This window comes from Protopterus annectens, chromosome 2.part2 (genome assembly GCF_019279795.1).
Source record: "Protopterus annectens isolate FY-2018-M chromosome 2.part2, PAN1.0, whole genome shotgun sequence".
Classification (NCBI taxonomy): domain Eukaryota; kingdom Metazoa; phylum Chordata; order Ceratodontiformes; family Protopteridae; genus Protopterus; species Protopterus annectens.
The window spans coordinates 411,679,483-411,694,068 of NC_056730.1; the positions used below are offsets into that span (position 1 = coordinate 411,679,483).

Consider the following 14,586-nt stretch of genomic DNA (forward strand, 5'->3'; position numbering starts at 1 on the left):
ACCCAGTTGTTATTGCTGTTTCTCCAGATAAGACATCCAGACAACTACTTTCTACTGCTCTTTATACAACTGATAGACAGTAAATTTATGGATAGGACAGATAAAAAGGTATATACCTCCTCCACTCTGGCCCATTAGTGCCCTGAACTACCAAACCCACATGGCAAGGTAGGTACTTGACACCATTTCAAAAGCTTCCACCCTTCTGTCTGAGGTTCAGGATTCCCCTATCAGAACACAACTAAATTCACTTCTCTCCACAGCATCCCAAGTGACCAGACACTCTGTTAAGTGAAGCTATGATGTGGTGGAAGCTGCATCCAAAGCTACTGCTTCTGGATCAGTGCTTCAACATTACTCCTGGGTACGGCTACAGCCCCTCCCCATGGATGTTCAAACTAAACTTCTGGGTGCACCCTTAGACAATAAGGCCCTTTTCGGAGAAGCTTCTGATGAGCTTCTCAAATCTCTTCAAGAGAAGGGTAAAAAGTTACAGAACCTCAAGCACCTTCTGGTGTCCCATACTCCTAGATGATATAGGAATTATCCTCCGAAACCCTCCTTTGTTAGAAGGTAATCCTTCCATTCAACACCACAATCAAAGGGATGTAGACAGTCGAGAAAAACTTCTACTCCCAGATTTCCCTCCAGATCCTCTACCACACTCTTTCGGAGCCAGCCTGACCAATCCAGGCCTCCTCCACTGTGACTCACCCCTTCTGCATCCAGCAACACCCTTATCCCTTCGACTCACCCTCTCCCTTCCCTCCTGGTGGAGATTAACAGAACAGTGGTGGGTCATCTCCATCATCCAGAGAGGATATTGCATGACTTGGTGGATGCTGCCACCTTTCCAAGGGATTCCTCAACCACCAAAAAAACAAATCCACCTATTCTCCCCATCATTCATCATCATCTGAATCCAGGCACCACAGAACCGGTGCCCACCCCTCAAAGGAGCACAGGTTTTTATTCCAGAATGTCCCTGGTACCAAGAAAAGAGAGTCCTTAGAGACCTATCTTGGATCTGTCCTTTCTCAACCTCTTCCTCCACGTACCCAGTTTCAAAATGATCACCTTACCTCTACTCTTGCATCTAATCCCCTTCCAGGCATTCATGGTGGCTGTAGATCTCAAGGATGCCTACTTGCACATCCCCATTCATCTGAAGTTCCTCAGATTTTCAGTAGGCTGCTGTCATTTTCAATTCCGTGCATTGCCTTTTGGTCTATCCACTGCCCCAAGAGTGTTTACAAAGTGTCTAGCCCCTTTCATTGCCCATTGCAGGGCCCAGGTTATGCAGATATACCCATACATAGACGACCTACTCATCCTGCATCAAAACCACCAACTCCTACACCTTCATCTACAACAGGTGGTAAATGCCCTCCCTCTTCTGGGATTCACGATAAATGTAGAAAATCTTACCTGACTCCCTCAAAGGACATGATTTTACTCGGATGCAGGCTCTGCACAGACTGCATGCAGGCCTTCATCCCAGACCAAAGGATTCAGGGACTCTGTCTGTTCTTCAGTCAGATCATTACCCAAACTGTCCTGACAACTCGGGAATTCCTGAGATTGTTAGGTCATATGGCATCGCTTATACCCATGCTGCCTTTGACAAGACTCCACATGCGCAAAATTTAATGGGTGTTAAAAAACCTATGGACCCAACATTTCCAGCCCTTGGACTCCCCACTTTCACTACGCCTATGCCTAAAAAATGAGATCCACTGGTGGATGTCTGCAATGCAGACCAACCTGGGGACCCACCTTCAAATCCCAGCACCACTACAACAGCTGTCCACAGATGCTTCAGATTTGGGCTGGGGTGCAGTGTTACAAACAAGTCAACACCTCACAGTACAAGGAAAATAGGCTACCCTAAGGGTAAAAGACCCCATCAACATCAAGGAAATGGGAGCCTTGCTGTTAGCTATTCAAACATTCAGGCCCTCTATCCTGCCAGGAACCCTAAAAGTAATCACAGACAATATGACTGTCCTGTGGTACATAAACAAGCAAGGGGGGATCAGGTCCTACCCACTGTGCAGCCTGGCCATCCAGATTTGGAATCTAGCAGATTCCCTCCGGGTCCACTTATTAGCCATGTATATCCTCTCAGAACAGAATGTTATGGCAGACACACTTAGCAGAACCTCAGCCCCCTCTCACGAATGGATGCTGCAGAGAGAGGTTTTCCTAGACTTGATACACAGGTGGGGTATTCCACAAGCAGACGTATTTGCCTCCCTAGTCATCAGGCAGATGCCCAACTTCTGCACAAGGAACCCATATCCACAAGCTTGGAAAGTGGACGCCTTCTTTTCTTGGGGGGGCTGTTCCTGTATGCTCCCCCCCCTTCACTCTAATCCAGAAAGTCTTCCTAAAAATTCAGAGGGACAAACCAAAAATGCTACTGGTGACTCCCTTTTGGCCAGGACAGCATTGGTTTCCCCTCCTATTTTCTCTAGCCAAGGGCAATCACCACAGGTTACCCCACCGTCTAGACCTTCTCACACAGAACAAGTCGTCCCTGCTACACCCACAGGGAAACAACCTAAAACTGACCTTATGGGTGATAGAATTCTGATCCCTTACAGACACCTTTATTCAGAGGACATATTCAATGTTCTTCAGGAGGCCAGAAAACCTAGCACTAGGAGAAACTATGTAGCTAAGTGGCTCAGATTCTCCAATTGGTGTCATAGGAACAACCAGGACCCCCCTCACTACCCCCATCCCAAGAGTCCTATCCTACTTGTATGATCCTCTTCAAACAGGACTAACATATTCTTCTATCTAAGTCCATTTGTGGGCCATTTCTGCCTGTCTGCACATTTCACCACCTCTGTCATCCAGACTGGGAAGTCAGACTCCTCCTAAAGGAAGTCCTCCACATCAAACCCCCTTGGAAACCCATACCTCCCCTGTGGGACCTAAGCTTTGTATTAGAAAAGTTAACCTTGCCCCCCTTTGAACCAGCACATTCTCTTTCTTTGAAACTCTGCACCTTGAAAGCAGTCCTACTAGTTCCCCTCACCTCCACCAAGAGGGTTTCAGAGATCCAAGCTCTGATGGCCACATCTCCCTACTTTGTTTTCCACAAGGACAGAGTGGTCCTCAGGACTTAACTCCTCATGCATGCCCAAGGTAGTTAATGAACTCTGGCTGAATCAGCCCATTAACCTACCATTTTTTTTATCCTCATCCACAAAATGCCACAGAAGGGACCCTACATTTTCCGGATGTACACAGACACATTCGATACTACTTAGACAAAAAACAAAATTATCAGGAAGTCAGATCAGTTATTTACTTCCTTCCACCCTAGAGCCCTAGGGAAAGCTGCATCTAAGCAAACCATTGCTTCTTGGATCTCTGAGTCCATTTCCTTATGCTACATCCACCATGGGAAATCCTTACGGGGCAATATTAAACCTCACTCTACCAGAGCAGCTGCTTCCTCTACTGCTTTTTTCAAAGGCATAAACTCCTCTTCTATTTTAGAAGCAGCTACTTGGACCTCAGTACACACCTTCACCAAACACTATAAGCTAGACATAGCATCCCGTGCTAGAACAGGATTTGCCAAGACTATCCTACAGGGTCTCCTTGACCACAGGAACCCTTCCTCCTCCCAAGTTCATACTTAAAGCTCGGGTACTCTCCCTACTGTTATGAATATTGCAACATCAAAATAGAAGGACATAGAATAGTTGTGTAAGAACTTACCATAACCTTAGATGTCCTTCTCTTGTATGTTGCAGTATTCAGTCCCACCCACCTACCCCCTGTCTCTTTCCAGCCTCTATCCCAGGTATCTTTTGAGGGCCCATTGCCTTCATCCCCCCCCCCCCCACACACACACACACACTTAGTCTCTACCTACACAGCCATCCTACTGCCCTAGAACTAGTTTACATACAAGTCTAAGGGCCTCAGATTATGACCCTCTTGGTCAAACCTCACAGGCACTACTGTATGTGGCAAAACAATTCTGATGAGAGTACATGCAGACGTCACTTTTATACCTAATGTCAGTTTATGGCCCTGGTAACCAATGTCACACGTACCCTCCTGGACTTGGACGTTGGTATACTGGCCGGACGGTGGCGCTGCAGGCAGCAACTCCCTACTGTTATGAATACTGCAGCATAGAAGAGAAGGACATTTAAGGTTATGGTAAGTTCTTAGACAACTATTATTTCTTTCCCTAGTTTTTACAGTACTTTTGAGAAAAGCATTCAGATAGTTGATTGTTGTAGATGGCTAAAATGTTTAGACAGGGAAGGCTTTTTATTGCGTTGATAGTTATTTATTGCTGTCAGTGGATTTTTTTAAAAATGCAGATTTTTCCAAACCCATATTAATGAAAATATAAAGTAAATACTTTACTTGAATTCCTTTGGACACTTAAATCCATGATCAGTTCTTGGTATACTGGTTAAGTTTATGATGCCATTGACTGCCAAGTTGGTAGCATAGAAACAAGTCACAAAGAGAATTATCAGAAATTCTACAAACTGCCCCCTCCAGTTGGCAGGAGCCATAAACAGTAGAGCATGGTAGTTTAGAGTGCATGGAGTGATACCTGATGAAGTTCATATCTGCATTTTCAAGATGATCTTAGATTTGCATTCATTTGGTTTGAAAATTTTTAGAACTCCCCTTCTGAAGTGATGTGATGATTTTATCCTTGTTTTCCACAACTAGTCAAGCAGTCAGGTTGTGAACTTCTTTAGTGCTTCCTGAGTTAACGTTGCACTTTGGAAACTTAAATAGAGGCTAGCCCTTTCTAGAAGGATGAACCTTTCTGGGTAGGAAATGCTCAGCCCAGATGAAACTTGCAGGTTATTGTTTTGTAATGGTAGTAAAAAAATGTGTTCATTATACTGAAAACTAGATGATTTGGAGCTGCTCTTATTTTTTTTCAACAGCATGTAGATCAGGCTATAGGAGAAGTGGTAGAAAATTCTGCATTTACATACTGTAAAGAAGTGGCCTCTCCAAGACGTCAGCTGTGCAGCAAGCCTCCAAAAAGTTCCCCTGAATGTGAAAGAGACCAGAATCAAAGGTAAAGCCTTCTGATTACTAAACTGTAGGTTACCTGTCCTTAATTATATTACAACAATATACATAATCATTATCTTGCCAATTAATTTTCTGGCTGTAATAACTGTAGTAGACTGCTTTTCCTAAATAACATAAAAAATGAATATTAGAAAGATACAACTTAATTGTGTTTTAGAGGAAAGTATTTTTTATAGATATGTCTAAGTTCATGTGCGGGAATAGCTTTAAAATGAAAATAATTATTTGTACTTGGGGACATCTTTTTGCTTTTAAAATTTTTATGCAAAAGTGTGTTATATTTGAAAAAGTTTTTTAATTGAAGCTGATGACTATATCCTTCACTATATTATCAAACAGTGCAGTGTCATAAGGTCATCACACATGTCCGTTTTTTTTACTCGTGGTATCTGTTTCAAAATTGTTATACTCTGTGTAGGTATGCACATGGTAGTGTTACCTGTAGATTTGTTTGATAATGCAACTTATTTTCCTTATTAGCATTTAAACAAATGCTAATAAAATAAATCTCTGGTACTTTGTGACTTAATAGTCCAAATATTTGTGTACTGTCCCATTTTATTTTCAGGTTATTTTTATTTCAGAGCTAGTTGACTGAAATGTATTCTGATGTTCTGATATGCTGTTTGTTTTTATTTTGAATGAAGAGAAGTGGTAAGGCGCACTTCTTAGCGGTGAATGGGCTAAACATCAACTTACTTTTTCTTGGAACTAGTTCCATTGGAGAGAAGAAAGAAAAGGCTGTGCTGCACATTATCTGCCTTAAAGAAATTTGTAAAGCAGCTTAGCCCTTTGGTGGAGTCACCTGGGACATGATGATGGTGAGAATAGGATGAAGTAGCCAACTACCAGCTCACTTACCCCAGGTTCATGGTTGGGAAGGGATTGCTGCTCGCATGATGTCTAGAGGAAAGCAGGAGTCTATTGGGCTAACTGTAGACTAAATGAAAGCAGTGTGATGAGTTATGTTTAGTGGGCAGTTGTGCACACCAGGTGTGCTTCCATAACTGGACATCACTCCTTTGTGGTAGGATTCTTGACCACCTGCCTTTACATGAATGCTTTCACTATGTTCACTGCTTCCCACTGGGTCATCACTCTTTGGTTGTTATGTTTTGCACCACAAGCACAGGTTCTATTATAGTTGGGAAATTGTGGTGGGCAGCCTGATGAAGGGGATAGATAAATGTGTTGATGGAAATGGACTGTATGACTATCCAGGGAGAGCACAGGAAGTTGGTGGACAAAGTTTAGAGGGTTAGCAGTTTGTCAGATGGGGAAACAGGAAATAATTTGAAAAAAATATATATTTTTGGAAGGAGTCGAAGTGCTTCTGCATACCCCACATCTCAGAATATACCAACTCCAGTATCACACATTGCTGCAAGACGAAACTCACTCATTTTCACTGTTACCTGATCTCATGCCTTTCAGTGGATAGTTTTCTTAAAAAAAAATCAGAAAACAATGTGTTCCTCTCTTGTTAAAAACCTACTCGATGAACAACTTAACTCCCTCCTCCTCACGTTAAGACTGAGCTGTTAAGGTCTTTGAGTCTGCTAATTTGTCTTTTGTGTCATCTTCATTACTGTTTGTGCTGTACTGCTTCCAGTTTACTTTCCTGTATGTAATCCCTGTTATCTAACACAGATATTGGTAAGTGGAATTATGGGCAATGGCACATAAAACCCTTTGTACCAGTGAAGATGAATATGTGAGCTTTTCAACACATCTTTTAAGTCTGTTTTATGGAGATTGCTTTGCTTCATTGTTTCTTTTGCAGTTAATCTTAAGAATCGCAGTCAAGCATTAGGAAACTGTAGACATGGAAACTAGATCATCTGGTGTCCTTCCTTTTTGTCATTTGTGCTGCCAGCACTGAATTTTCTGATGTTGCTGGTAAGTAAACTGTTTTTGTTGGAAATGAAAAAGATCCAACATTGAAGAGCTGAATGGGAAGGGGTGTTTGTTTCCCTTTAATGTCACGAACCTTCTAGTTTGGGGACAACTTAGTCTGAAGGAGATGCTGTTTAATTTTAATCATCCCAGTTGATTCTTTTGACTGGTTCATAAAATTACCATCATGACAGATTTCAGAGCAATAGAAGACAGCCAAAGACGTGGAGATCTTGGACTTCATTGTCCAGGAGCTACCTCCTTACATTATTATGCTTCGCAAGCTGTCTGACATATCCTAAATGAATTTTTGTAGTCTTCATAGATTTTTCCATTTGTTTAATAGCACTAAGCATTCAGTTTTAAGTCAAGCATTCATGCTTACTTAACTGCTCTTCCAGCTCCTGCATCATTGGACCAGATGATTATTAGGGGAAGCCTGATCTCTATCCCAGGAGATCTGTTTCTAAATTCTGTTAGTATGTTATGATGATGATAATGATGTTCTTCGTATTTCACTGTTGCAGTCATCACATTTGGATTATCTGCTTGCAGTAGCCCTCAGTCGACCTGATTATCAAAGTCTTGGGTCCTGCGTTGGTTGCTGTCTTATCTTCAATGACGTCAGGTAGTCAGGGGCATAAAGCATGCAGCCAGACGCCATTACATCAGTCTTTCTTGTCATGCTGTGACCGAAGCAGAAGCAGTTTGCAAGTGCTGGTAGGCCGACTCCTGAAATTTTCGTTTTCGAGTTTCAAAACTGAAGTCTTGAACTAAAAGCTAAGTACCCTGTTGGGGAAACTTTTTCTTGCTCTAAACCAATGTCAGTAAAGGTCAATAATTGTATTTCTTGTGGAAAGCAAATACCTCATAAAGATTTTCATTTGTACTGTATTCCTTGCCTAAGCCCTGACCACAACGTACCTCGCTGTCGGTTTTGTGCCTTATTTAAATAAACTATTTGTCGTCTGTATATTTACGCTTCTAAATATTTTGTTACTCTATTCAGTTATTCAGATACGTCTTCGGTGACTACCGACATTACGAAAAAACGCAAAGATAAAGAGAGACAGGCCGTCTAGGTCCAAAGCTGCTGACGATGCTTCTCCTAAGCTAGTTGCCAGTTCGCTGGTACTCAGTGAGGCACTTTCGCAGCCCCTGATACCTGCTACATCAGATTCTCAGGCCTCTACTGAGACCCATTTAGAGTCCGGTATGCCGCGAAATGCTTCAACTGTGGAACCTGCGGATGTCTGTACCTTGGATGTGTCCGGAGCCGCTGTGCAGGCACCGGCTTCTGAGGGTGTATTCAGGCCTACTGACTTGCATATTAAACCGAAGCCATCTTCTTCTTCAAGGCCTAAAACTCGAACCATGCCTAGAAAACTGACACCCAGACCGCATGGTCAGGCCTCTGTGCCTAAAAAACAAATGATAAGAATGGCTGAAGACCTTGTTATTTTAATCAGGGGAAGCCAACCTTCCCCCTCTGAGACCTAGGACTGAATTTGTTTATGATACTCCTGATCAGGATTTTGAAGTTAGTTTCCTCTGATGACCAGAATTTACCCTTATCTGCCTATGAGGATTCTGATGCAGAGGACTCTGTTCCCTCTGCTTCCCCTCCAAAGGATTTCTCTTTTGGTGAAACCTCGCATACTCTTAGGGAGCATTTCTGCTGGGAAAGCCAGGATTACTTTGAGTCTAAAAAGAGGCTTAGGGATTTCTTACTCCTGCCCCAGCACAGGCCTTTAGCTATCTCCCCTGTACTAGACATTGTTGATGATGACTTTTCGGAATCTAGCTTGGCCCTTGACTCTTTACCTCCTGTTCCCAGAAAACCTGATATATATTACAGAGTTCCTGACTCTCTCAAGTTCCTTTTTAAAAATCCTGCTGTGGATCCTGAGACTGCTTCACAGGGACCGCAAGGGCATTAAGGCTACCACTGCCAAAAATCCTATCCCCTCTGATAGAGATTCCAGGGCGCTGGATAGATGTGGTAAGAAGGTATAAACTTCTGCAACCTTGGCTATTAGGGCCTTAAACTGCCAGTTTCATATGTAAAGTATCAACAGCATATTATTTTATTGCTTAAACAGAAAATGATGTTGATTCCTGACTGTGCTGAAAATAAGGATTTACAGGATTTAATGCATTCTGCTGAACAAGTTGGAAAACATACTTTGCAAAGTGGTTTAGATTCACTGGAGGCATCTTGCAGGGATGCTGTCACTGGGTCTGTACTTAGAAAGCATGATTGGCTTAAGGAGCAATCTTTGCCAAATCATGTTAAAGCTAAATTGCTGGATGCTCCCTTAAATCAGGAATGCCTGTTTGGCAACAAAGAAGAAGTAGTACTTAAAAAGATGGAGGAAAAAGCTAAATCTGTGCAAACTGTTAGATTTCCTACAAGTACAGCCTCCAAGATTTAGTAGGCATTGGCCCTCTAAGAATTGGTCTTTTCCTGCCTCTTCCAGGCCTTCTCAGTCCAAACCCAGAACCAGCAGAACACCCAGGCTTCAGTCCCAGGGTACTCACAGGACTAAGTAGTGGGGGGGCTCCCACTTCCAAATCAGGGAGTAGTAAACTGTTTCAGTGACTTAACTTTAGAACTTTCAAGCCTTTCTCAACTGACTGCTCCTTTAGGGGGAAAGATTGCTCTGCAGGCAAAAAGCTGGGAACTCATTACCCAGGACAAATGGGTTTTAAATTCTGTTTCCCAAGGATACAGATTTCACTTCCACACTTTACCAACCCCAAACAGTTGGCCAGATCTACCCCCAAATCAGTGGGCAGAGGCTCAAAAGCAAGTACTCTCTCAAGCATAAGGGCTATTCAACCTGTACCAGAAGAGGAAAAGGGACAAGGTTTCTACTCAAGACTTTTCCTGGTACCCAGAAAAGACAACTCATGGAGTCCTATCCTGGACCTTTCTATCCTAAACACCTTTTTGGTGATCCCAATATTCAAGATGCTAACCCTTCAGTTGCTTCCTATGCTAGCCAAGGATGCCTGGTTGGCAACACTGGATGTAAAGGAAGCCTACCTGCACATCCCAATTAGGGAATCTTGCAGAAGATACCTACGCTTCAAAGCAGGCTACATGCATTATCAGTTCACTGCACTGCCCTTTGGCTTATCTACTGTGCCCAGGGTATTCACAAAGTGCCTAGCTCCAGTCATTGCTTTTTGCAGGCAAAGAAATATTCAACTATATCCATACCTGGATGATTGTCTAATTCAGACAGAAAGCCAGGACATACTTTTGAATCATCTGGCATTTGTACAAAAGGGGCTAACTTGTCTGGGGTACACCATAAACGAAAAGAAATCACATCTTGTACCCTGTCAGCAAATTATATTCCTGGGAGCAAGCTTGAACACAACTTCCCAGATGGCTTTCCTCACGCCAGAGAAACAAATTCATTTGACAACTTACTTCAAACTAATGGCCACAAAAACCCTGCTATCTGCAAGGCAAATACTGCAAGCCTTGGAGTTCATGGCCTCCTGCATTCTCCTAATTCCATATGCAAGACTGCATATGAGGAAACTACAGTGGTATCTTAAAAAGCCTATGGTGTCAACATTCTCAGGATCTAGAAGCAATGATTCCTATCATACCTTGTCTACAGTTCCTTTGGTGGGCAGATGCTTGCCACCAAAAGACGAGACTACCATTCATTCTACCCCCTGCTGCCCAAACCCTAACAGACACATCAGACTATGCATGGGGAGGCTCACCTGGCAGGGAATTGCATTCAGGGCAAATGGAACCCAAGTCAAATGCACCTGCATATCAATCAAAAAGAAATGTTAGCTGTACAGAATGCTCTGACAGCCTTCAAGGACCACATTCTTCCAGGACAATTAATGGTAAAGATGGACAACACCACTGTTATGTGGTACATAAACAAGCAGGGGGTAGCCATTCATACCCCCCTTTGCAGACTAGCCATGGCTCTGTGGAACACAGCCTTGAGCTACCAAGTGCACCTACAGGTCAGTTCCTGCCAGGAAAGTTAAATACACTGGCAGACGAACTAAGCAGAAATCTCATGAACCCACACGAGTGGAAACTAGAACCAAAGACTTTCAGCATGTTAAACAAATTGGAGAGCCCAGATATAGACCTGTTTGCCTCCCCCCAGAACTACCAATTGGACATATTCTGCACAAGGACTCCCCACAAACAAGTTTGGAAAGTGGATGCCCTGTCCTTCAACTGGAAAAATCTATCAGTTTATGCCTTTCCTCCTCTGCCTCTCTTCTCCAAAGTGCGACTAAAGATCAAACAAGACAAACCAAGGACGAAACTGATTGCACCAGACTGGCCATGCCAACACTGGGTACCCCCTCTTGCGCAGTGTGTCACTGCTGGCTCCATGGCACCTGCTTCAGACCCCTACCCTGCTGTCCCAGCAGGAGGGCCAGATTCTGCATCCTCAGCTTCAAATCCTGAACCTGGCAGCCTGGCTAATTACCTGATCTCTCCGTTACCATCCCTCAGTAAACAAGTGTTGGATGTCATTTTGGAAGCAAGGAGGCCTAGCCGTAGAAAGTCTTATGCTGAAAAATGGAAAATATTCTGTTCCAGGAACCAAACTCAAGGGATGGGCACAGCATCACCCAATTTACCTCAGATTCTTCAATACTTAACTGAGATGCTTCACAAGGGCCTTTCTTTTTCCTGCATCAAAATTCATGCCTCAGCTATTTCAGCTCATTACAACACAGAACCACCCCTCTTTTCTCATCCACTGCTCAAGCAGTTCCTCAGAGGAGCCAAAAACTTAAGACCACCCAGGAGAGCCCCAAATCCAGCCTGGGACCTTAACTTTGTATTGGAAAAACTCACTCTACCTCCTTTTGAGCCAACTGCAAATGCAGAGTTAAAATTCCTTTCTTGGAAAAGAGCCTTCCTCTTAGCAATCACTTCGGCAAGAAGGGTATCTGAATTGCAGGCCCTTATGGCAGTGAAGCCTTTCATCATCTTTTATGCATACAGGGTGTCGCTCAGGACCAATCCCTCTTTCATGCCCAAGGTAGTATCCAGTGTGTGTCTTAATCAATCCATTTATTTGCCACCATTCTTTTCTAATCCACAGAACAAAAGAGAACGGATACTGCACTCTATATATGTGCACAGACAACTTAGATTTTACTTGGGCAGGACTAAACCTCAAAGGAAATCTGAATAACTGCTGGTGGCATTTGCTGCAGGGGCAGAGGGGAAGGCCATTTCAAAGCAAACCATTTCTAAATGGATAGGCCATTACATTAATTTCTGTTATAAGCACCATGGAAAACCTACCCCACAGGGGATAAGACCACACTCAACCAGGGCTAAATCTACCTCTACAGCCTTTCTCAGAGGTGTCCCTACCAGGGACATCCTAGAAGCTGTTACCTGGAGTTCTGTACATACTTTCATTGACCATTAGCATTTGCCAGTTTTCTCTAAATCGAGAGCTGGCTTTGCCACTGCAGTCTTGCAGGGCTTATAGCTGATCCAAATGCTATCTAAATTCCTCCTCCCATCCTTATCTTTGAGAATCTACCCAATGTGATGGCTGCAACAGTGAAACACGAAGAACATAGTACAGTTGTGTACACTTACCATAAATGTAGATGTTTGAGTGTATTCACTGTTGCAGTCATGGTTACCCTCCCTCCAGCCCCCCCCTGACTTCTTTTGGCTATACCTCTATTCTCCTTTACTATGCTTAAAAGCTTTTTGGTGTATTTGCTTTTTTGTTGGAGGTATAACCTTGTTTATATATATATATATATATATATATATATATATATATATATATATATATATATATATATACACATACATATACATACATATATATATAAATATATGTATATATTTATATATAAATATATGTATATATATATATATATATATATATATATGTGTGTGTGTGTGTGTATATATATATATATATATATATATATAATTTAATTGCTTCCCATTAGGGGGGCACCTGACATCTGGGGCAAGAAAAACTGATGTAATGGCGTTGGCCACATGCTTTATACCCCTAACTACATGACGTCATGGAAGATGAGACATCAACCGACGCAGGACCCAAGACTTGGATAATCAGGCCGACTGAGGGCTACTGCAAGCAGATAACTCAAATGTGATGACTGCAACAGTGAATACACTCAAACACCTACATTTATGTTAAGTGTACACAACTGTACTTTGTTCAGGCATGACCTTTTGCCTTTCTGTGCTACCTTCTGCAGCGATGCCTAACTAACGGCATGAAAACTTACTTTGCATGACTTCATAGACTTTTAACCCCCCATTACAAAGAAATAGAGATTTCCACTGCTGGAAGGTGGCTGTTTAGTTCAGATGGAGAAAGCTCTGACTGTGACCCAGAAGACCTTGGATGATTTTGTAGCTTACACTGAGGGAACTGGATGAGGAGGGTACATGTATTTGCAAAGAGAGGCAGCCCAGATTGCTGTGTGATTAATACCCAGCAGAGGGAGGGTGTTCTAACGTGCAGTAGAAGGGCCCAAGATGTGCCCATCAAGCAGTGAATTTCTGCACAGTAGCTGCATTTCAGTCCTTCTTTGCATGGGCCATTGGGCTGGTATTGTTGGGTTGTAGGTGGTGGTCTCTTACTGAGCAGTGGAGAAGAGGGTCAGTAGATAACAAGAGGTCATCACTAAGGAGACCAAAACAGTTATCTGACAGGAAAAGTGGAATGAATGACCTATCCAGATATTGGAAGGACTGATGGTCATTAGGCAGTAAGGAGAAGAGAGATGTGTGTGTGAATGTGAGATGGTGGTGGTGGGCAGGACAAAAATTTTCATTGCTGGTTTCGATGCAGCCATTTCAGATTTTCCTTGAATTTTTTTGCATTTCGAAACAAACACAAATACTAAACTTGAGTGACTCCTTTCTTCTTTTGTAGTACATATTTCCTTACATTAGATCAGTCATGCACCTTCATTTCGTCGTCAAATGACATACACAAACTAGCATATCTACAAACCTCTGTGCCACATCAAGGAAGCCAGCTGCATTAAATTTACAGTCCTCTCCACCATCTTTCATGCCCATGCTTTGTAATAAGGTCCACCTGATCAGTCCAGTGGTGGTCTTAAAATGTCATTCCTGCCTTTACTTCTTTCACACTTGTCATTTCGAATGAATAACTTATCAGTCATTCATGTACCAAGGTAAGGGTAATTTAATTAATTAAAATCCATGTGTATTCCCACTACACTATAAGCAAGCAAAATTACCATAAGCACAATTTTGTAAATATAGCTAAGTTTTAATTACACTACAGTCTCAGAAGTATTAGAAAATATATTAGACAAAAGAATTATTATTTCAATTTGTTTACTGTGAATGTCCAATTGGACAGAGGCCTGAGAAGAAAAGCACTAAAGAACAATAGCAAATTAAAAATACAATTGTGAGTAACAAAACAATTTGTACCGGAAAACAAATGGCAAAAAGTGTAAGTAATGCATATGATACAGTTAACAGGAAAAAATGCATCATAATATGACAAAGTAGAAATAAATTGTATCCAAATGGAGAAAGAG

General features: G+C 42.4%; 1 protein-coding gene across 1 annotated transcript in view; it reads left to right on the forward strand.

The window, feature by feature from the left end:
• The window catches only part of LOC122795948 (transcription factor TFIIIB component B'' homolog), a 390,329-nt gene that overhangs the window by 361,408 nt on the left and 14,335 nt on the right, over positions 1-14,586 (forward strand). The window contains exon 16 of the mRNA XM_044064431.1: positions 4,944-5,080. Within this exon, the coding sequence (XP_043920366.1) occupies positions 4,944-5,080 (137 nt within the window). The remainder of the gene's footprint in view (positions 1-4,943; positions 5,081-14,586) is intronic.